Raw genomic sequence first — 24,916 nt, 5'->3', positions numbered from 1 at the left:
TAAAAACTTTACGATTGTTTTTAAAGAGTTAAAAGTTTTATAGTTTTTAGAGTTAACATCATTTTTAGGATTAAATTGAAGTTTTGTAAGTATCAACTTGGCGTTTAAACTATTGCATGTTCAGTGGACATACCACTCAGTAAAGCAAAATTGTAGCATCCAAACATTTTAGCTTGATCATTTCTATTTTTCATGAACTCAAAAAAGTTGATGTGGAAAATCAGGAAAAACAACTTGACAACCACATAATGATAGAATGTGGCATCTAGTGCATAATTTAGCACAATTACCCCCACGTTGCCATTGCCCTTGGCTACTTACGGTGGCATCCAGAGTGGTTGGCAGGCTGCGCTTAGTGCGTCCATGTTCCACCTGCGGTCGTATCACAGTGTGAGTTGAGAACTCGTCGAGGACGGTTAAATGGTCGGCGGTGGTGTGTGCTGCAATATAGAAAGAGAGAGGGAGGAGGAAAAACATTCATTAGGGTGATGTAAATGCTGTTAATTACAAACTACTTGGGCCGCACCTAGAGACTCTCTCCCCCTTCTTACCCTGATTTCCCCCATATCTCAAGGTGAACAAAGCTTTTCTGCTGCGTCGGAGTGTGGTGTATCTAATAGGCTTAAAGTCAACGCCGCCAGGCATCCAAAATGCTGACAACTTGAGCCCGAAATTAAGGCGAAGCGAATGCCTTGCTCTGATAATCATTTAACATGTTGCCGGGCATGTTGAGATACTCTGATAAGACTGAGAGCATCAGTCATCTCGCTTCTTGGGGCTCAATTTTCAGGCCAGGGGCAGTGCTAAAATTAGCAAGTTCATAAATAATATTATATAGATATGGACCAGACTTTTGGACAAGCACAGAAAAACGTCTAATTAATGCGAGCCGGCAGACAGCGCAGATGTCTGACAACCCTGGCATGTATCTCGCAGATACAGATGCGCTTAGCACTTGCATGCAGGGCGGAATACAGCAGAGGTCAGGCAAAAATAATTAAATGGGGTATGTTGCGAAATCTCTTTTTTTAATTTTTAGAATTTAAAGTAATTAATAATAGATAGTTGTTTAAGAAAGTAAACGATTTGATTCGTAGTCATAATGTTTTCTTAAAAAATAGGCTGGGTTTTGCTATTAAACTATCTTCTTATTCTTTGTAAAAATTCAGCTTTAAGACCCCAAAAATATATTTTAAAGGTATATACATATAGTAAAAGTATCCATTTCGCTGTGCTATAATCTCAACCGCAATGGTGTTTAAGTTTGTACAAGTAGAAAATTGGACACGCAGACCCCAGAAGCAAAATCACTCGAGTCCTGAGGCCAAACACGAGAAAACAATAAACCAAGCAAGACCAAGTTACCCCAGTTCTTTCTCCCCCAAAACAACTCTTCAATTTTTCAACTGCTGCAAAGTCACTTCTCCCTTTTTTTCGCTCCATGCTCAAAAGTCACTTTCCAGCGCCAAATGTCACACGCGTCAGAGGTTTTTGTTTTACACGACGCAACGCGTCACAAAAATGCTGAAAGTACCCACAGGAAAAAAGCGAGATTTTGTTGTATTTATTTTTACCACGTCCGACGTTTAACGCAAAATCATGAAGAGGCCGCCAAGTTGTTCAGAGTATGTTATATATAAAAATATATGTTTTTTTTTACACTTAATGCTCTGCTTTGTTGTAAGAGAAATTCCCCCTTTTTGCTGCTGTCTTTTTGGTATATTTTTGAATTGCAAAAAAATCTGTGGGGGTCAAAACAAAGAACCAAGGGTTTTCGTTGGGGAAAATTAATAATTAAGTTGCATTTTGTTTACTTTATGAGGAAATATAATAATATTTTCATTTTCGGTAACTACAAAAAGCCAAATATATCTTTGTTTTAACCCATTTACTATGAGACTACCAAAAATATATTATAAATAACATATTGATAAAGGGCCTTTTATAGGTAAATCTAAAATAGGAGAAAGCTTCTGAAAAAGTCTAAAATTAATAGACACCAATCTATATATAGGTTATTGATGGATCACAAGCTATAATATATAAAACAAGGTGTGATGTTGTTTCTTTTCGCTAAACATTTTGAGTATCATAAACAATTCCTAGTTTTGCACATATGTACCAAATTCAATCGAAAGTATTTGTTTATTAAGATGTTTTCCATGCCGATCGAAAATCAAATTAAATGCCAAGAAAAGCGAAATGTGTGGAATTTGATTTCTATGTGGAGAAGTTTAGGGGCTGAGACTACTTAAAGGGTGCGACATCATAAAACAGAACTAATGACTGGCGGACTAATGAAAATTCCCTTTGACCCAAATGTATCCCTTTTCGTTGGCATCTGCTGGATGTATAGTATCACCATATGGAGATAGGGGAGCTTGGTGGTGGTATTTCTGGCTTATTGTTTACGGAAAAACAATTAACCCAAAGTAAACTTGAGTGATTGATTGGCTCAAATGACTAATGAGAAGTGGGGCCCGGCCCCTATCTATCTCTCTTTACGCATCAATAAGTTTTTCCCGGCTCATATGAGTTAACTACTTTTTAACTTTCTTTAAAACTGCAAAAGAAAAAGTATCTACAAGTGGGTGTCAAGTTTCTCAGCTGATAAGGATGCACAAGAATGCATGTCTGTTGGCAATCTTTGCGAGTATTTAGGGCAAGGCATCGCCGGCATGGTACCAGATTGTGTTGGGCAAATGGCGTCAGGAGGCGCCTCAAGGACTATTGTCCTGAAACACTACGTCGAGTGGAAACTCATTAAAACTAGAACACAACAGAAGCGCCCACGCATAGATAGCTCTTGGCTGAGGGATAATTTCACATACTTATTGCACTTGAGAAAAATATGTTATTGAAAATAATAAGGAAAATCTGCACTTTAAAGTTTAATTGCAAAAATTGTAGATATTAATAGTTGTATTACTTTTTTATTTGGAATAGCTAAGCTTATTAAGTTTATTTTATTAGCTTTATGAAATGTTGATCTTATAGTGGTTATTGTTTTCCTCAGTGCATTTCTCAGCAAATGGTAAATTATCACACGCTGAAACCAAGACAAGTCAGAGTCTTGAGCCGGAGGCAAACATATGGCATTAAGGTTTCCAGCTGAGGGTAAAACCAGGCCGTTCGGTCGTCCGTCAATCATCGCACGGGTCATGAATCGAGTGATGATGGATTCTGGCTGGCTAAAGTAAGGAACAAATTACAACCCGATGCCGCTTTTCTTTTTCTATTTTGACGAACTGTTGTCGTCGCGTACTTTGATGTTCCATATCCATGCCGATGGATGATGATGATGAGTCTGATGGGTAAGGATGTTTTGGGGTGTCTGCCATAAACAGTGTTTGTTTGGAATTGTTTGTTTGAATCTTCCGCCAGGAGGGGGGCTAGCTCGCAGGCTTGAAACTGATTTTGATTTCGGCTCACACATTTAATTCTATATCTTCACTGCATTTGTCACTTGTCAAGCCCCAAGGGGTAAAGGGAGAATAGGAGGGGTTAATAAATAAATGTGTCTTCGTCCTATCACCCTCAAGTCTCCATCTCAATCTCATCCATTTTCATATAACAATCAACGGAGTCCAGAAAAAGATAAATAAATTTATTAATAACTGCTGGCGTGCCATAAAAAATATGAAATGCAACCAAATGGATAAGGCATTTAGTTTTCACATTGAACTTAACATTGAATTCGGGATTGAATGGGGAAAGAAAATGCCATTTACATAGCCAACCATTTGAATGATGAAAAATGTGAAACCTATTCAAGTGGCAGTCGTTGGGCCATTGCATTCTTCAATTATAGCCGAAGGCATTTAAATATTTTAAATTATGACTGCCGGGGGCTCAGGCTCGACGAGATATGCCAAACTCAATTTGGGCAAAGTTTCTTAGGATGCCATCGTAAAACTTCCAACACTTTAAATGGGGGCCCCCCTTCAGAAAAAAAGAGAAGAAATATTAATAGAATCTCGCTGCCATAAACAGATTAGTGCAGCCCAGGGCGTGGTCAGAAAAGGCGGGGATTTCCACTTCGATGAAGGAAAAGGCATTTCTACTAATACCAAAAAATATAATCGATTTGAATGTGTGCGTGTGTGTGTGAGGCAGTGTGTCTAATTGATAAACAAGGCGAGGAGACGATGACGTCGGTTGGGGATTCAGATTCGGATTCGGATTTGGGGTCTTCGATTTTGGGCACAACGAACTGCAGTCGAATACAAATTGGAAATGCATACAAACTATTGTTTCCCCTCTCTGGCTTTCTCCTAACAAAATGTAATTGAATAATAAAAAAAATTCAATTGTTTTTTGGTGAGTAAACGAAATTAAATGTTTGGAGAAATTCAAAACAAACTTCCCGGCAACACACAACAAACTCACTCAACGCGCACACACACTCATCACAATTTAATTAAATTGTTTGGGCCATAAAAGAGGGCTTCTAAATTGAAAACGTTTTTGCCATGGCATTAATGGCGGAGTCTTTAAGAAAGAAGACTCTTTAGAAAGGAAATTTAAATTATTCATATGGATTTTATTGACATGTTTATGGGTATGGGAACTATAAAGCATTGCTTTTATATCTTTAATGGATAAATCGGAGAGAGAAACGATTTGAATGCCATGAAAATGCAATCAAAATAAATGCCAAAACTTATTGTTTAAGCAATAACTTTCTTAATCTTTTAAAAAATAAAAAAAGAACAATATGAAACTAAAAACATAAAAGTTAATATTAACATTAAGGAAAACCCCAAAAGGGTAATTAAGCTTAATCAAGGGCGAAATCTTTTGTTTCCGCTGCTAAAAATTGCAAGCTAATCAGCCATAAAGCTTGTAATCTTTCGTTAACAATCTTAACGAGACAATTGAGCCATCAGGCAGCCACCTACTGAACAGCACTTTATGAATACAAATCATCGTTTATCCACCCATCTACCAAATGGGCCAAATCCGAAAGTAAATCTCTCTCTCTTTCTCTCTCCTCCACTCCGAACGAACACAGTAGTCCGCAAAACCGCCTTTCACCTCAATTTTCACCTGACAAAAGGCCGCAAAATTCTGTGCCCAGTCAACAAATGCAACAAGCCACGCAATCCGAAAGCCAAACACGAACATCGGACGAAATCTGGGTTAAAAACGCAAAAACTGCGCATGCGCAGCACCGAAAACTGAACTCAGAAACGGCAGATAGGCATCGTTGATTCAAGGTACTTCTTCATGGATATACACCTCTCGGGTATCTCAAAATCAGCTATGTATGAGGAAGGATTTTACCACTTTTTATCATTTCAACTGCTTTAGTTATTTCTTGGTACTCTAATAAAGGTTTTGCATGTTTCTCACGTCTCAACTGGATGGATTTCAGTGCAGGTGAGAGTCCACGCCAGACATAATCCAGACAGTCAACTTCCTTTTCAAATACTCGTACATTGTGGAAGAAATATTATATTCAAAGTGAAATGAAATGTTTTTCAAATTCAAAAATAACATTTAAATTGTAGATCATCTTTGATTTCCCTTTCTAGCCTTACTTTTCCATTGATTCGTTACCAATTCCGTCTTCATAATTTATTGGATTGCAAATAACAATTTTTCTTGGCACACAGATGAGCCTTGTCAAAGTTCAATTCCGACTTCAGGTTACCAGCATTTTTGGCCTGCAGCTAGTTCCTGCGCCTCGGGGCATGCATAAGGGCACCTTCTGAATTATTTATAAGCTGCCCTCGCCTCCACACACTCCACAGCTACAGCTACAGCTACAGCCACAGCCATATCCACATCCCCAGTCCCGGTCCAAACTACTTGAGTATAAATAAAACTTTGGCCAGGGAACACACGAAGCGAAATGAAATGAAAACAACCAACTGCAGACACGATTGATGGGGGGTAAGAGTCCCGAGTTGAGCGGCAAACGGAATCAGAAATCAAATTGTAACTTGAGTGCGCCGTCTCATGAAAAGGACAATGGAGGTAAATGCGATGGGGGCAGGCCACAAAAGCCGCTTTGTTCAAGTTGGTTTTTATTTTTTTTTATACCTTATCCCATTGCCGGGGCTTTTCATTCCGGGGCGTGAAAGCACTTGAGCAACTGACAATCGTCCGGAGAAGTGGGCTTGGCTGGCTTGGCCTTTAGCTGAATATCCACTCAGTCAAATGAAGTAGAAGGATTCTCGATCTCAACGTCTCCGCTGTCGGATTTGGAAAAATACAAAAACTAAAACCAGAAAGGCGCCAGACAGGTAGATCCCGCATCCGATCAAATTAAACAAAAGGTGGAGTCTTCTCTTCCCAATCATCCCCATGACTTTCAATTTGTTGCTTTGAGAACCCTGTGTGGTCTAGTCTAAAAACCGATCACCTGTCAGCCTAAAGAGATCTCAACTTCATTATGCCGGCTTAGGATCCCTTCATTAGAAAGCCATAAAATGGGAAGACATCTGAATAGGAAATCTAAAGATACCCCCAAGGAAATGCTCGCTCTTTTTCTTGAATCTGAATCTACTTTCTATAAATAATCTTTGAGATCCCAGTCCCCAGCTCCATCTGCTTTATTTTCGTTGCACTTTCGCCTCAGTTTGTTTTTTCTATATTCTTTTTCCTGTTGATTTTTCCCCTCCTTTGGCGGAAATTAATTGCCTACAGGATTTGGCTGGCGTTGTGCATAAATTATACTCTCAAAACAGCCATTTATATAAATCAATAGCTTCGGTACTTGTTGACAGGCCGCAGGCTGAAGGAAGCGTGGAAGATGTCTGCTAAACAGCCGTGACCTTATTTTTATGTACGCCACTGTGTCGCTGCATTTTCAGTGGGTTAAGAAGCTATCTGCGAGGCCAACAAATTTGAAATTCATTGAATATCGAATTTTCTTGTTATTAAGTTGAAATATTGGTGTAGCATTTGGGAAAACGTGCAATTTTGTGTTATAAACTAATTGCTAATATGTAAATTCAACAATCCGTAACGTAACAAATACTCGTTTACGTGATTGAATTTTCATTTGCATATTAATATTATTTTTATGGAATTTGTTAAGCAATAAGTTTTTAAATTATGAATTTAATTTGTTTGATTAATGTATGTGTATATGTTTATGAAGACCCATTGTTAAACTTCTCTTTTCATTGAGCCTTCAATCACTTTTGCCTCCCTGTCAATCAACATCCAGACAATTATTTCCGCAAATCGCTGGACTAAATCCGCTGCACCCTCCGTCTACTTAAAGCCTCCTGCCAAGCGGAAAACTCCCTGAATGGAAATTCAACAAACAAAAGATAAATAAACTCTGTTCAATGGCAATAATCTGCATTGTGCAAACTCTTGGATGCATCTCTAAGCTTGTTGCCGTTGTTCAGATAAACATCCTTGGTTGCACCTGCCATCTGCTGCTCCTCTCCATTACTCATGGTCGAACAATAGCCAGACGGGTGGTGGCTAGAATCATTTTTGGCCAGGTCAATACTACAGGCCATGTGCAACGGAATCTGTGCAAAATCTAATAGAACAAAACAATCAATTCGAGTGCAGCCCGGCGGGAGATGTTGGAACATTATCCCGAGATACTTCAATGACAAGGACCTTCTTCATTCTTACGTCCTTCCCATTTTTCCTTGGACTGCAGCTGGGACGAAGGTCAAGGATCTGGCCAATTAACACCCTGAGGAAATGGCGGGTGGCATTTGGCACAGTCGGCATTTTTCACAATTCTTGAGTTTTGGCAAGTGTCTGCGAAAGTGAGGGACCACCTACGGTCTACGGTATACCTTCCTTGACTTACCCAGCACGTCACCTGCTCCCGCTTACGATAATCTAGGGAAAGGCCCATAACACAAGTGACAAGTTACTGAGATACACTTGGGAAAAGGTTGTGAAAATTACCTTGAAATCTACAATCATTAACTTAACTGATGTGTGAGGAGGAGAAATCGTTTCTCACATCAGTTTAACAAGTTGGTTCTTATGGTATTTTCTTCAAAGTGTAAGAGTATCAATTGCAGGTAGACACTTTTAGCTAATCCGTGAAATTTCACACCCGCTGTGGTTGATTCTCATAAGAACCAGGTAGGTAGTTAACAACAAATCGAGAATCCTGCCTACTCACCTTTGATGTTTGTCAAAGGATTTCAATGTTTGCCGGACTCTCAAATCCATTCCTTGCCTGGTTTCTCCCCTGGCTTTCCTCTATCCCTGCTCATTGTTTGCTTTAGCATTTAAAATTGTCAACTTTATTATCTGACAGTGTTGTTTTATGCCAGCTCGACTCGTAAAAAAGCCAACAACCCAACGCGGGTATTGGTAATTCCTGCTGATAAAGCCAACACTATCACGACCAAAGGCCAAGAATAGGGGGGAAAAATGCAACTTGTTGGTTAATTGCGCAGATATCACCCACTGCTGGCCCCAGTCACTAGCTCATAAAAAGACCAAAGAAATGGACGGCAATTAAAGCTGTGGACAAAAGGTCAACAAGTCGATGAAAACTTTACCGTAATTGGAAATCGATACTAAATCAACAGTTGTATGGTTTTTCTTAATAGGAGTTTTAAGGTTTTCAGTCACTTAAAGGCAAGACTCTAGGTTCCAATCTATATAAATTCTACAATATTTTGTGGAAAGGCGGGAAAAAACTGGAACAGCAACAAAGAAACTAACATAAAGTCGATGACCAGGTGGCATAATGACATTATTTCCGATCACTTTGCTTCCTGGTTATAACTCTTTGTCTCATTTGATTTATATCATTATACTTTCTGATTCTTATCTCTTTATTATTATAAAAAAATCTTTCAGATTTACAACATTTACAGCTGTCGTCAGTCGAGTGTATATAGGAAATTAAGTGAATAAATACAAACTCTAGCCACATGGCTTGCATCATAATGACGATAAGGCAACAGCTGATGATCATGACGATGTTGCTGACCGACTGACTGACAGAGTGATTGCTGAAATAAATCTCAATTGAATCGTTTCACCAGTACACTTTATATATATACATTTTTTTTCCTATATGCAAAACAACAATGGCCAGCAGTTTGATTTATATCAGCTGGCGCCAAGCTCAATGACAGCCCTCTAGGGCGATATTTTCAAGTTTCAGCAACATTTTTAAGTCTTGGCAACATTTTGATTTGTTTACAAAAAGTCAATAAAGTATATAAATTATTGAGTCTATCAATATCAGGTAAACATTGCAGAGCATTCTCAGTTCATTAAGAAGAAAAATATGGGATATAAATAAGTTTGTTCTGTTAATACTTGATCAGTTAATTTAATGATTTAAGAGCAAACTTGTTTCCCTTTTTAGAAGTATTTTGTTAATTACAATTTTTAAGAACCTCTTTTAAAATTTATTTTTAATTCTACCATCTGTATACATATTTTCCCTTATTTTCCTTAACTTTTCTCTCTCCTTTTCCATTTTTAGCATCAACTTTACGCACAATGCAGGGAGAGAAAATTGCACATAAACATTGTTCTGGCCATTTTTGGTCTGCAATGCTCTTGCACTTTCCTCCCCGCTTTCTTACATTGTAGGAGTTCGGGGCAACCGACCCTTTTGCAGCCGTATAAAAGAACTTGGCTGGCACAAAGTAAAAGCTGACTGCTACTCCTCCTGATGATTGCCAACATTTCCCAATTGCAGTTCGCTTTGGCCGAGCCAAAAAAGGAAATAAAATGCATGGGACAAGAAGGTTGGAATTGCTCAGCGTTTGTTCACTTTTTTCTCTCTGTAGCCATAACGGATTTTTATGTGGTCAATGATCCTTAAGAGAACGCACAACCGTTTCCATGGAATTCTCTTTGTTTGAGGCTCTGAGGAAAAGAAACTGTTTGCATAAAAAGCGGAAGAAAAATGTTAAAAAAAAAAAAAAGAAGTACAAGAGAAAACTGCACAGGAAAGGGGATAGTATGTGGGCGTGTCCGTCCGGTTGCATATTGGAAATTGCATTGTCCTGCATGTCAATAGTCCTAAGGATTCTCTCCTTCCTTTACAGTATCTAATGTTGGTCTTTCGGTTAGGTCCTTTCATGTTCAATTTCATTATTTCACAGCTACATTCTACCGGGTGTAATTACCATCAGTTTTCCACAGCCTCAGCTCAAACTAGGTCACATCCGCAAACAAAACCTTGACCAAAAATGCAAGTTATGTGCCAAACTTTTATGAAAACTAAGCGAGCACTGGCTTATTTTTCTTTCACGCCCTTTTTCAGTTTAACTTTAACCGAAAAACTTTAAGTTTTTAAATTAAATGATAGTAAAACCTTATAAATTCTGGGGTTGCAAAACAGTTTGTGGCCTGACCAAGACTAAGCACATGTCATTCCTTATTTGGGCCATAGCATTGTGTCAAATATTTCCACTTCATTAACATTTAGCTAACAGCTTGGACCATTAACTCATGGCTTAGCCTTGACCATTTTTGGTTTATAAATTCTCCGATTTGGGACCGGCGAATTGAATTTATTCAACTTGGTTTGCGATTTCTTATGCATTAAAAAGGAGAACTTTAAAGTAAAAACTACTCATGCAGGACATAAAAGGATATCCTGATATATTATTCAGTCAAACTTTGAACAAGTTTGGAATTCTAAATAATAATACTCATGCGGCTAATTATACATTATTCAAGTCTTCCCCTATTGAGTGTATAAAAGATAAAGTCAACGAACTTCTGAGACTTCAGCACAAGGCCAAACTTTCCTCCATAAAGAGTCACCCCCACTAAAAGTTCGATGGTAAAAATGAGAGAAAAAATGTACGCCAACAAAAAATCAGCTGGAGGTTGCTTCTATATATGTCCTTATACGTATATATATCTACAGTCATATATATCTTATGGGTACATAAGTACAATACTTGTTTATCGATTTTCTGGCTGCCAAACTTGGTTTATTTGGCACTCGCAAAGATAAGATTTATGCAGACGGTAAAAACGGGTAACCCCAAAAATAAATCTACCTTCTTTTCTTTTGAGAAATGGAAAAGTGTAGGTGGATTTGGCCAACAAAAGAGAGATATATAGATATATATATAGAAAAAAATAAATAAGAACCATATGCCATATCATGACTAACAGCTGTTTGGCCAAAACAAAAGGCAATAATGCGAAATGACAGGCAAGAACTGCAATAACAACAACCACCACAAAACTAGAAAGCCAAAGAGGAAAAAATAGTGGTAACAATGATTATGCTGATGACGACCCAATTCAGACCACAAAACCATTTCGCTATTATTATTTGGCCACTTTTATTTCACTGATTTTAGATGCCCTATTTTTCAGGCTTCAAGCTTCCAACAGATTTATTAGTTATTAACAATTATTCATTAGAAATACATACAAATTTTATCATATTCTAAAAACCTATATAACATTTTAACGCTTTGTTCTCTTACTCATTACCTTTAACTACTTAAAATTGTAGATTTCTATTACTCATTATAATACAGAAAAATAATAGAGTTCTTAATGACTCTACCTAAAAGAATGTTAAGAACCTCAAAGATTATTTCCACCATCTGACTAAACAAAAGATTATATATTTTAGATATGGCTTGTATAATTTCATTTTTCTGACATTTTAATTTCGGTTGTGTTCCCGTTAGCTGACACAAATTCCCTAGATCTAAATCCCAAAATTCGCAACAGAAGAAAAATTTTTAATGGCTTAAAACAAAAAAAATAAAAGACAGAAGCCAAAGGGGCAAGTTTAAGTGGCGATTACCATCTGTTGGTGGGTGAGTCACTAGGGTCGGCACTCGTCTGATCCGCCGCCGACTTTGAGCAGGAAGTGCAGTTTTATGTCTTATGGCTTACCTGCAAGAACAAAGAACAAAAATTATGATTAAATTAGCATTGCGAAGAAAGGATTAAGTATCGAAGGCAGACAGAGAACGGCACTTATTCCAGTGTCTGCCACAATGATTAATAACCACTTATTGTGCGGCGCCGCGACAATGCATCTAGAGGCGTGATCAAGGGGCTGCAACTTTCCCAAGATCCGTCAAAATCGAAACGCACACGCGTTTCAAATAAATCATAAAAGTCAAGACAGCTCTCTCTGTGTTTTCATATTTCCCCCTTTACCCCCTTTGATTTTTGTCCATAAATGTGAGAAAAGCAAGTTCACAACAAATCGGTTGAAAATATTTAATAGGCGGGGAAGGACACACAAAAACTATATTATTTTATAAATATTTGTTAATAATGTTACTAATTTTTCAGGCTTTTAAAGTTAGACATTAATAATTTCAGTAATTATGTATATGTTACCCTCTTAAAGAAGACCTCCTAAAATTCTTTTTTTTTTAGGTATTACATAATTTCTTAAATTCCTGTCATATTTTTTAAAAGTGTAGCCCCGCTCTGTTGTCACAACAGCAATTAAAGCCCACAACTTGTTGTTGTTTAGCATTCAAGTGAAATCGATACCATTTATCGCAAAGCGGAAAAATGGTTTCGGGTGAACATTTTTCGAGTCGAGTTTGGGCGGTCTGTGGGTTTCACATTTGCCATTTTCACTCACCACCGACCACCACCTTTACCTCCCATCAAACTTTTCCAACCAACAACGACAGACAACTTTTCAAGGTCGTTCGCTTGGTTAACTTGAGTTTTTGCGGTCGCCGATGGGAAGCGCAAAATTTTGCCAATTAACTTTGCAAAAAAAAACAAAATAAAGCAACAGGAGCAACAGCAGACCCTCTGTATATATATACATATTTAGGGGAATATACTATATTCCAGATATACAGATAGGGCAGCAAAAAAGATACACGAGCTTGTTTAACCACTGCCGAATTGAAAGCGCAAACAATTTTTTTTTATTAAAGAATAGAACGGGCCACAAAAATGAAGGCAAATTTATTTTAATGATGTTATTTATTTTTCGCGATGAAAGAAAAACGAATGGGTATAGACATTGCATGGAGAGTTGACCTTCAGAATATATAGATTTACATACCTCTAAATGTATATTTGAAACTTAAAATTTAAGCCTTAACAAAATTTGCCAAGTGAACTTTCAAATATTTATTTAACTCTTTAGCAAAATCCATAAACTTGCCATAAATAGAAAAGTTTTACAACGAAAAAAAAACCAATTCAATATGGTTTCCATTGTGTTTCACACTCTGATAGACAGATAAAATAAATAATAAAAAAAACTGTTTTTATGAATTGGCAAAGTTTTATGAGAAGGCAGCTGAAAATTTGTGAAATTCACACTTTATTCGTATCCATATGGTCAGCAAACATTCAGGTTCGGCGAGTGGTGATTGTTGGTTATAGGAAAAGCAACTTTAACCAATTTTGTTGCCAATTAATTGTCATGATGGTGGTTAGCTTGGCATTTTTATTTTCTGTTTTTTTTTTTTTCTTCATCACAAAATATGAGTTTGGGCATCTCGTTCCATTAGAGTTTATCCGGTTGGGCGGCCAAACAGCTCCACAAAAAAGGCATTCGAAACGGGTTCAGCGAACGAATTTAATTGATTTGCTCTTTTATATATAAAGTTATTTCTTTTTTTTTTTTGTTGCGAAAGTCAACTAATTGCTCTGACTGCTGGGGATGGTTCAATGAAGTCCGTCACAACAGGAGTTGCAAGAAAAGAAATGCCGGATCTGGATCTGTCCTGGTCCGTTGATGGGTCTCTGTATTTACGGTCATATAATTGCTAATTACAGCAATGCGTTTGCTTTAATTAACAAACAGACTGAAGGACTGAAGGACCAAAAGGCGGAACATTAATTAAAGACCAAGATTAAGCGAGCAAAAAGGGGGCGTCGGGTAGGCGTCTGCAGCCTCCCACAGGAAATGTAATAAATTAAAAGCGCGACACAGAAATAAAAAGCGTTATAAAAAATTTACTGAAAAGAGGAATTCATTTAGCAGAAAATGTAATAAACTGAGAAGCGGTCGTAAGTGCTGCAAGCTTGTGTTTAATGCAACGAATAAAAGCTGAGAATTCCTCAAATGAAAACACTTGCAAACTAAAATATCCAGACACGCCCCTCAACCAACACCCAGCAACACCCACTTTTTGGCCCGAAACACACCTTGAACCAACTGGTATATGCAAATTTCACTCCCCCCTTTTCCAGCAACGTCAATAACAGCAAAAGAAAAAACAAAAACCAAAAAGTAAAAAAACGAGGGGAAAATTCACAAGAATAATAACAAGAACAATGGGTCATGTGGGGCATGTGTCACGGACGTGTAACCCATGTAGCCTCTCCTGCGCCTCGGAAAATCGCCCAAGGACACTCATTAAAGGCTTAGAACACGACGACTAGCACGCAGCCCAAAAGCAAATTTGAGCTGGTCTCAAGGAAATTCTTAGTAGTAAATATATTTATCTGCTACAAGTTTAACTTTCATCCGCATCTGGGCCCGGTTTGGTTTGCTCTTATCTCTCTGGCCAAGTGGCTATACCCCTTGGAATCGCTCAAGGACGCATAAATTAACACCCTTTAAGGCATTTCGTGTTCCTTGTTTTTGTTTTGACGCAATCGATAACAAAGAATCTCAAAAGAAATTAATTGCGGGCGCACGAAAAACAAGACAGAAAAAGGACAGGACCCGCATGAAAATAAATATCCAGTGGCAGCTACAGTTCCTAGAATCTCCTCAAGAATACCATTAACCATTGACAAGGACACACAACTGCAACAGCAGCTGCTGCTGAAGCAACTCAAAAGGAAATCCATAGAATATAATCCTTAATAAGGAATATATATTGGAAAATATTTAAATATTAAAATGATTAAGCCATAAATTTATATGAAAACCGTTTTTAAATCAGTAATTCTGTTTAAACTCAAGTTTCATTTTACAATAAAACATTGCTATATATATTTTTCAGTATAACTCTTATCATTTTCTATATTAAATACCCACTACTGCGTCAAAGGTTGTAGATTGTCGTTAAAAAGTAAAGAAAGGCCTTCCCTTGAGAGTGTTAAACTGAGTGAAGTCAAGGCCAAAACGATAGACTCCAGTTCAAGTATGAAAATCAAAAAGCAAAACAATCAAGGCCACTGTCCAAAAAATATCAAATACCCAAAAACATTTAACCATATCAAGTATCCAAAACATTTTCCCCTCGAGACCACGGACAAATGTTCCAGAAATCGTATCACAAGTAGGTCGGACAAACGGCAAACGGCGAACGCAAGAAAATCTTCACCAATTAAGCTATTTTTGGGATGTACTAAACAAATCGTAAAAGTGAAATCTAAGCACAAAGGCGTGAAAATGTAATACTACGAATCAATGAAACTTTCTTTTTCGCTGATGACTGACGAAAGTGGCCAGCCAAAAAGCATGACGAGTGGAAAACCCTGAAAAAAGCTTTCAAAGATCTATTGAAAATCGCATGACCATTACATTCGTAGAGACGGAAGTGATCTAAAAAAGTTCTTGCGATGACTTGTGTCCGAGGGTCGAACATATGTATATGCATCTTTCCCTCAGAGGTAATTGAAGCTAATTGGGTTAACCTTATTTCTTCGGGCTTAATTAATCTCGCCAAAAGTCGGGAGAGCATTCACGATCACTTGAGACAGTGGCGCCTTTGCAAAATGATATATAAAAGCATATTTTAAATGAATTTTCTCTTGAAACTGGACTGACCAGTTTGGCCTGTAAAAATATTCTTTTTTTCTTTTTGCCAGAATTTTTATACGAAATGATGAATCATCAGCGAGTTCTACGAAGCGAGGCATTCGCTGTCATGCTAATGAGAAGATGAGACACTCTGCCCTAGGAATGAGATGAGGTACAGATAGATATAGATACGAATATATGTAGAAGCTTGGCCAATTATTTACCCCGATAAATCTTTGTCAATGAGCCCTGGGGGGGCGGGCCGTGTGGAAAAGAAGCCCTCGCGTCACCTCGTTGACCCAATTGAGTTGAGCAATTCTCTGATGCTGTTTATTAGATTTCATGCTGCGCACAATTGTATCCGTCAGTCTAAGCTTGATTTGTCAACAGCAGCACGCAATTTGCATCTACATATATAAATCTACGATCCTACACGCATTTCTCAGATACTTTAGCCGCGTTCCAAGCCTGTAACTGATGCCTTGTTCTAGAGTGTAATTAAAGTGATTATCGTTGTCGGAGGAATTTGATCGAATTAAGCTTATTTACCGCACTTGCAAGACAGGAAGTTTGCCCCACATACCAAGCGAGAAGCTTGAATTTACAGTTCTGATGTTTGTAGGTTACAGATAAACTTTAAACATAAAAGATATAGTATCTTGAAGATACTTGAGGTAATAATAGTGAATGAAAAGTATTACCAACTAACTAGCATATAGATTATCAAAATAATCATCATGCTTTTACAAAATGCATCTTCAAAAATATATCTAACAGATATATCTCTATATAGATTCATAAAAATGCCCAAGTAGACTAAGTAGTCAGAGACAGTCTATTGGAAAATATTGGTATTGATATTAAATGACTTATCATTGCCTTCAATTGAAATTTATGAATCATTTAAAGAATTTGTTGATGGAAAATCTTATGATAATTTATTCACATTGCTTGAAATGATTTGGTTTTTTTTTCTGAATCACAAAATGTCATGAAAAATAATAATGGTCTGTCCTACGAGTTAAGCATTTCTACTTTTGTTGTAAGTAAGGTTTAAATTAAAAGGATTCCCCAAAATTTTTAGATATTTGCAGCTGTTTCAGTTTATTTAAATTTTATGATATTTATTTAAGTGATACTAGATTAAGATATATATATATATATATATACTTATATATATTTCTATCATTTGCTTAACCAACTTTACAAAGACAAGCCCTCAATCCAGAGAACAAACATTGTGGTGGCACCATGTTTGCTTGTTCGACTGCCAACTGAATTGACAATTTGTCTACCGTTAAATCTGCCAAACTAACAAAATTTCCTGCCAGCAATTATGCACAAAATAACAAATAATCGAGGGGAACCCAGACAGTTTTGGCTGATCAGAATTCAGCAATATGTACGGGTGTATATTCATATACCGATTGAAGGGGACGAGACAGCTTGTCGTGGCTGCAGATTTCTTTACGATTCGTTATCGATGCAATTTGTGAATTTGGAGCAACTCGAGGCAGGAAATTGGAGCGGCTCAGTCTGAACTGAAAGCCGAGGAGAAGTCTTAGCAATGGACATGCTCTACATCTCTTTAGTTACACACAACGAGAAGTTGATGAAATTGCAAAGCTTAATTGGCATTTTACGTAATCCGGCATTAATTGCCACCGCGACCAATCAAATGTCAGTAACAGTCGTCGAGCCATTAAATAATAAATACAAAAAAAAAAAAAAACAAAACAATACAAAGGGCTCTGATGTGTCCCCCCAAAACACGGTGTGAATCATAGTTTTTCCTATGCCAAGTTGACTCAGTGCACGTGCACCTTTGTATTTATTAAAAACTTGAAATGTATCTAAGTTAGTGGGGTTAGCCACAATAACGTAGCGTGCTCAAGGTGCGAGAGCCCATTGTATAGGTGTTAAGTCAAATGAGTCATGTGTGGGTGCAAGTGTAGGGGAATGGTGTGGCAAGGATACAATGGGAACTATCATGTCTGGTGAGGAATTATTAATGGAGTGCAAAAAGCAAGGTTGCTTCTACAAGGACGAATAATATACTATTAAATCAATACTATCAATACAAATATTATTCTTATTTTATAAAGAAATAATATAGCAAACCTTAAATTTAAACCTTTGAAATATCCAAAGAGAAACCCTGCTCTATCTAATAGCTTAATATTTTCCAAAGTTTTTCACTTTTTCAGCCATTACATTATTTTTTAATACTCCACACCAAATACCAAGAGCAACTTTCCATTTGCTGCCTAATAGACCAGAAACAATAGTCGACTTTCCCTTTAACATCTAACACTCATTGATTTTCCATGCCGAACGCATATAAGTAATCGACCTTATTGCCTATAAATATTCCACAAGAACAATTTATATAACTGCGTTCCCTTGATGTTAAATAGTATTTTATCAGCTTGCCAAGTGCTTTGTAAGTAGCAGATACGTACATCCAAGTACGTACATATGTACATCCGGCGGATACATTGTGTGCGTTGAAGGGAGCTTTAATAAAATAAAGTTTTATTGCACGAATTCCGGGTATGATGTGGACGAACTCCAGGGAAAATTACCCTCGATAAAATAGCACTCAGATAGTGGAAGCTAAAATAACTTTCGTTTTGACTTTAACTTAAGGCTTTGCATAACAGCCATTAACTAATGTCAGTTAATGAGTGCATACCGACAAAGAAGATGTTAAGGCACGTGTCAAGTGCAACTGGATCTTAGGTAATAAGGTAAAACGATTGCTTTTTACTTGCAAAATACTTCAAAAGAGCAAGGAAATGTACATAGAAAAACATTTTCTTACAAAAACATACAAACACTGTCCATTTATGTATTTCCCTGGATCATAATATATATTATAATATTTCTGATTCATATTTCATTAGTTATTCAGAAATTTAAGATTTCAAAGAATGTCTCATCATAAAAAGCTCCAAATAACCGAAATTCTGGTGTATTCTAGAGAACTTTTTTCAGCAAAAACGGAAATAAATGATAGTACATAATAATCACTTGAAAACCACAAAAATGTGAATGACACCACTTCTTAGTTACCCAAAAACCCAAATATAGTATTATCTTGCAATTCCAAAAAAAATGTTATTTCAATATTCGGCAATATTATATAATAATGATTAGCATTTCCCAGCTGCCACTGTCTTATTTTTCCGCCTTCTTTTGAGCTCCTCTCTTTGTTTTTCACATTTATTAATTAACGCCCGCGAACAATGGAATCCACTCAGCTGGAGGAGAGTAGCTGGTTGCCCTAATCTTTGGGCTTTGTCTGCTGAGCTCTTCGCGTGGAGATACTTTCCCGGCCATCCCCTCCCCCAAACTCTTGACCGTCGGGTGTCTACTTTATGGTTCGTTGCCACAGCTCTCAATATGCACTCGTATACCAAAGTAAGCAAGTAAGTAAGTAGCTCAGCGGAGACATCGCCATCTGCTTATCGCTCGGCTCGATAAACCGTTGAGAACTGAACTACTCGGTGGAAATTCTTGGATAAAATTTAAACGAAATAAAAGTTGTATCCATCCAGCCTCCAAAAGTGTAACACAAAATCTCATGAGATATAAAAATAAAATCGACAGAGAGAGGAGAGGGAAAACCCACTAGATATTAGCGCCGGCATGTTAATTCAATTAGCCAGCGACTGGCGCTGTTTTTCCTTTTCGGTGTTTATGGGTCGAAGTTTTGGTTTAGTTTTTTTTATATACATATATTTGTTTTTCGTTTTGTTTACATGAGCCTCTAGTGTCTAGCTTTTTTGAGGTTTACCTCAAGCATTTAGCATATTGGGAGCATAATGTGACAACATTTTCCCTGACCTAACACAATTTTAATGGGGCTGGCTATAAAGGCAAGGAAATAAAAAGATGTTGGTTGGGTTTATTGACTTGAAAATGAGTCACTGCAGTTACTCACTTGTTGCCTAATTTATATATTAAATAATTTGTTAAGAAAAGGCTGAAGATAAGCAGAGATAAGGCTTAGGAAAACTTTAATATTTTTTACAGTTTTAACACTTCTAAAAAAGGCCACTTTTATTGTTCCTAAAACTAATTTATAATAGTGAAAAGCTTCCAAAAATAACCCACTACAGACTGGAAAGCAAACAATGAAATTATATTTACAGAGGGCAGCTACAAAGCTGCGTTAACCAACAACTTGTACAAACTTTTGTAAAAAAAAAAAACATGAAAAAACGAGAACGTAAACAGAAATCGGGTGTTTTACAGTTCAGTGACCCTAAAAAGCGCTACGTCATCATTGTATGGGATGTCGCCACATTTCTTCCGCCGTCTGTTTAGTTTTCAAAATAAGCACAGAACTCAAACACACACACTCATGCACACACACCTACGCAATTCCAGAAAGAGATGGGTTTAGATAGCGAAAAAGAGACAGACTGATGTGCATGAGTGATTTGCAGTGCGTTGAATTGCAAAAACTGAAAAACTGCAATTTGCAAATGCAACTGCAACAGCAACAGTCAAAAAGTGCCCAAATGAGTCACAATAAAGGTGAATTAGCAACTGTCCAGGCACGAAACGAACCCAAATCCGAATCAGTGACCATAACCAGGAAGAGGTTTCTTCTTGCCACTGAGAAAAAACATATAAATGTTTCAACGGAAAGCAATGCCAAGAAAAATTGACATTTCTGTTTAATATTTAAGTTCTTTAATTTCCAAAAAAAGGGGTTTGAAAAATATATGTTCAGAATTTAGAAAATATTAATAAGATTCCCGAAAGATATCTGATAAAATTATGGGAATTATATTTCAAAAAATTCATATTCAGATTTCTTTAAAACCACAATAAAAGCTTAAATGTGTATATTTAGTTTAAGTGAATTTGGGAGATTTTCTGATTTTTTTTGAGTTGATAAAAACATGTTTTAGTTTTCCTAAGTGCACCTATCCAGCTCGCTCCCGGATTCACTGTAGCGTGTTGTCGCATTTCCGTTGCGAATATTTTGTGACGCCGCTGTTGCTGCCGCATCCCATTACTGATGCTAGTCAGTGCACAGCAAAAATCCCAATGGCTCTATGCATAAATTAACCAAAACCAAAAGAGAATGAGCTGCTCTAGAGTGCTATTTTCCATTAAGATGCCCAAGCTCGGGTATGTCCTCCGTTTTTATGATTATTTATTCACTTGATTGCATTTGGCCTTTCACTGCGGTTCTATGAACCGCTCGAATCTCCCAGCTCGGCTTCCCTCGGCTCTTTTATTTTGATTAATCATCGAGAGGGCTTACCTTGTGCCAGCTCTTCTTCACCTCAGCCTTGCCCTGCAATCCCGTTCTACATCATACCCGACTACCCCACCATTTCCATTGTAGCCCCCCTTTCCATTATAGCCCCCCGTCTTAAAATTCCCAATCAAGCGTTGCATTGGCATTGCACAACAACAATAACAGCACCCAGCCACAATTGATGCCTGACGGAGTGCACTGAGAAAAAATAATGACTGTGTTAAAAAAGGAAAGGCAAAAGGTAACGATGAAAGCAATGAAGGTGGTAACAAGGTCACTTGGAGCCAAATGGGCTCTCTAAAAAACCAATTCTTAAACCACCTAAATATGCTAGGCCATTAAGTAACCTAACTTTCCAATAATGTATAGTATAATTATAATAGTATAGTATTTTCTCTGTGTAACCTCACTGCATTTCATCTCCCACGGCAGGCATTTCTTTGTTATTTGTTTGGCTGCCTGTTTAGAGGAAATTGCTGCTGCTGCTGCAAACAAACGTGATTTCCTTTGGCTGTTGGTATAAACAAAGTTTTTCAAGTGCTTTCTTGGGGCATTCTTTCCTTACTGGCCTTGCTGTACAGGGTGCCAAACACGAATGTGATTGCTCTTACCAACTCTCTACCACTTTGGATGACTAATGCAGAAGGCCGCATTACTTTTCCTAAAAGGGGGTTTGTCTGGAAAACTCACCCTTGGTTAAGTTAGGGAAATAGAGTCATAAATAACATGAGTTGCCCTCTAAAAGTGACTTTGTTTCAGTTTTTGTTTCGAGAGTGGTAAATACAAAACTTTTACCCTGCACCCTCCCTTGCGTTTTTGTGGTGCAATTAAACCAACTTTAATTTAGGCTTAATCTCCGCATGGCAATGATCACACACGTAACTTGCAACCCCTCACTTTGGGCTGATAATCGTGGGGAATCCCAGGCACGTGGCCAGGTCAAAAGTGATTCAGCGAGCCCGCCACGGTGCACGTGTCTTCTTTTTGCCACAATTATATAGTAATGACCCACTCAATTCAAGGCAAATCCATTTTTATCGATTTATTTATAAGTTATTAAGGGGATAACAAATATAGTTCGTTTAGTTTCGAACAATTTGGATATCTTTGTGACATTAAAGCAGTTTATTCTTAACAAAGAAAGCTAAATAAAAGGAAAACCTTTACTTATTGAATGAATGCTTTTAGGCGAAATAAAATCTCCATAAAATTTGTCACAAGAAATGTTCTCTGTTCTTTCATTTTGTGTGCCCCATCTGCTCGACTATATTGACAGTTTGCCTCATTCATCTATTATTTCTTAATTGCTGCGGGGTAACCTCTCCTCCAGCTTGGTCTTAAAGTAGATTTCCTGGAGTCTAGTCTACATACCCCTTTGTCAAGCTCTCAAAACACGTTCCATGAGGCGACGCAATTTATGCAAATGTCGTTCAATTCAAAGTCTCGGGCCAGGAGAAAGACTACTAATATATGCATGCTCAGAGGCTTCCGTTGTAAGTTGAGAATGAGAGAATTGGAGAATCAGAGAGGCCGAGAATGAAGAACTACATATATCGGAGAAGCTCAAACCATTTAAATTCTTTTGACCTGACTCAATCAAGAGAAGCTTGGTGTCCAAGTTAAGTTCTGAAAATGCTGTAAATTGTAAATTGAGTCGAGCCTCAATTAAGTCGATCATTCTGATGATCAGTCGGTTGAGCACATAGTTAAAATGTAATTTAGAAAGGTAAAAACCGTGTAGGCTATTGCATTTTGCTGCAGTGTCACATACTGGTTTCTGACCAAGTTTATTCGGCTCCCACGCTCTAAGCCAAGCCCATTTAAGACATCAACAATGCCGCATATTAATGATCCGCCAGTCTGGCCTTTTGCTCGTGATAAAGATAATGGTAAGTTGTTCAACTTGGGTAAACAAAGGGCGTGATAAAGAAAGCAAACCAGACTATCTGCCTCGGGGGCGTGTCTGATAATGTCTTGGTGCCTCAAGAATATTAAGGAAAGGCATGGGAATTATATTAAAAAACATAAAAGTGAACAGGAAATATATATAATTACAGATTAAGTATAATAACAAACAGATGATTGCTACATAAACCAAACAAAAATAATAATTTAATGTTCCTTAGAGCTAAAAACACTTAATTACATTTTTTTCGAGATAATTATCTAGTGAACCTCCTACTCAATTTTGAGTAACGAGTCTTACCTCACTCAACCGCTTACTTTCGACCATTTCGGACTGTGGCTGAGGTTGCTGTTTTGCCATATAATTGCGCAAATGACATAAAAATTGTTAAGAAAACGCCAGCAGTTGGCAACATAAAATCGAACAATGGCAACAGCCTAACCGCAAACAAGAAAACGAGTTGCCAAAAGAAGTGTAGTCTTGGCCAGAATGGAGGTTCGAGTATGCGCGCTTAAGGCGCTGACCTTTTCAGGCCAGAATTGATGACAATGAAAATATACGTAAAAAGTAAATACATTCATGGAATGGAAACGAAAAAAGATTAAACATTACAAGAAGCGCTGGAACAATTTGTGACCCACAAAAGAGGCGTTTTTGTATGGAGGAAAAGGAAAAAGTTGAAGAAGAAAGTTTTTACCTGACAGATAAATCTGCCACATGAGAGTAAAAGTAAAGCACGCCACTGCATTTAAAATCGATTTTTTTTACTTTTGGAGTTGATTTTTTGCTTTGTATTTTTGTACTTTTTGTGGCAAGGGCCAAACGAATCATTTGGGTTTTGTAAATTAAATGCTACGTGAGTGACGGTAATCAGTGAATTTGCATGGAAAGTGCTGTCCTATAAGTGCCTTCTCTATCTCAAAACTACGTGAGATTTTGATAAAAGCGACACTCAGATAAGCTAAACGTCCAACCTGCCAATAGCCAAACACCCCGGAGATGGCACTCATCCCAAACGAGCAAAACAAAGCGAAAGCCACTCTACAGATAACCAAGTGGCAAGTGGCCCACAGGGTACGAGGTGGGCATTTTTGGGTGGGTATATATCTATCTCTCTATTTGTGCCTGTCGCAATCCGGAGGCACTGCAGCGAGAATTTTGTCGAAGTAGTAGCCAAGCCACCGACAATATCAACAAAATAGAAGCCGGTTTTTCAAGGTTGTTCAGATGGGCGAGTGTTTGACAAAAGCGAGAAGGGCATGTCGGGGCAACAAGAGTTAGTACAGTGGTTAGGTATTAAAGGACAATCAGTTGATAAAGTAGCACGAAATTATTTTCACTTTAGTAATGGCTTTTAAGCCTTTAATTATCTTGTTTATATGTCAATAAGATAATTGCTAAATGTGATTTACGGCAATAAACACGACAGTTCTCAGAAAACTTACGAGTAGTAACCACAGAAAACTTTACTATCTGATTTTAACTCAGGTAACACGTGAGTAAACAAAATGCTATTATAAATAACAAATAAGAAATATTTAATATTATTTGCATTAAAATGAAACATAGGAATGCCATTAGTTTTTATTTAATATAATTTTAATGACCATTGCTTTTATTTGTTTTAATTTGGAAGTAGCCCAACCCCTGAATGAATCACAAACTGGTAGTTTATCTAACTAATTTCCTCATTTTATTTGTGCCACCAACACTTGCTTAATTTATTATCTCTTTTACCCAAATTTGTGACAATTCTTTTGCTGAGCTTTTTTAACCACTGTAGTGCGCGTTTGTTAGCTGAACTTGATTAGGCCACATACTCGATTCGAGAGCAGCAAAGAATATTGACTGGAGTTGGTTTTACCCTATCATTACTAAGTGAGTGAATCTGGGAAATATTTTATTATCTGGGGGTTAGATACCTTTAAAAATTTGTGAAACAGAAAATATAGAATGTTGCACTAGTAATTAAAGGGTATATGATACGTTAAATATGAGTGTTTGAGGTTGCACAAATGCTTTTGGAAACATCTGTTAATATTTTAGAATTGTGTTTATGAAATGTGCTATCTTTTTTAAAACCCTCATCTGCCAAACATCGAAT

At 37.3% G+C, this 24,916-nt stretch overlaps 1 protein-coding gene across 1 annotated transcript in view; it reads right to left on the bottom strand.

Moving 5' to 3' along the window:
- The window catches only part of LOC108105231 (disintegrin and metalloproteinase domain-containing protein 12), a 33,637-nt gene that overhangs the window by 7,734 nt on the left and 987 nt on the right, over positions 1-24,916 (bottom strand). Inside the window, 1 exon segment of the mRNA XM_017211699.2 lies at positions 322-440. Coding sequence (XP_017067188.2) covers positions 322-440 — 119 coding nt within the window.

This window comes from Drosophila eugracilis, unplaced genomic scaffold (assembly GCF_018153835.1).
Source record: "Drosophila eugracilis isolate 14026-0451.02 unplaced genomic scaffold, ASM1815383v1 contig_440, whole genome shotgun sequence".
In the NCBI taxonomy this organism is placed as follows: Eukaryota; Metazoa; Arthropoda; class Insecta; order Diptera; family Drosophilidae; genus Drosophila; species Drosophila eugracilis.
This window is presented reverse-complemented; position numbering and strand designations above follow the sequence as displayed.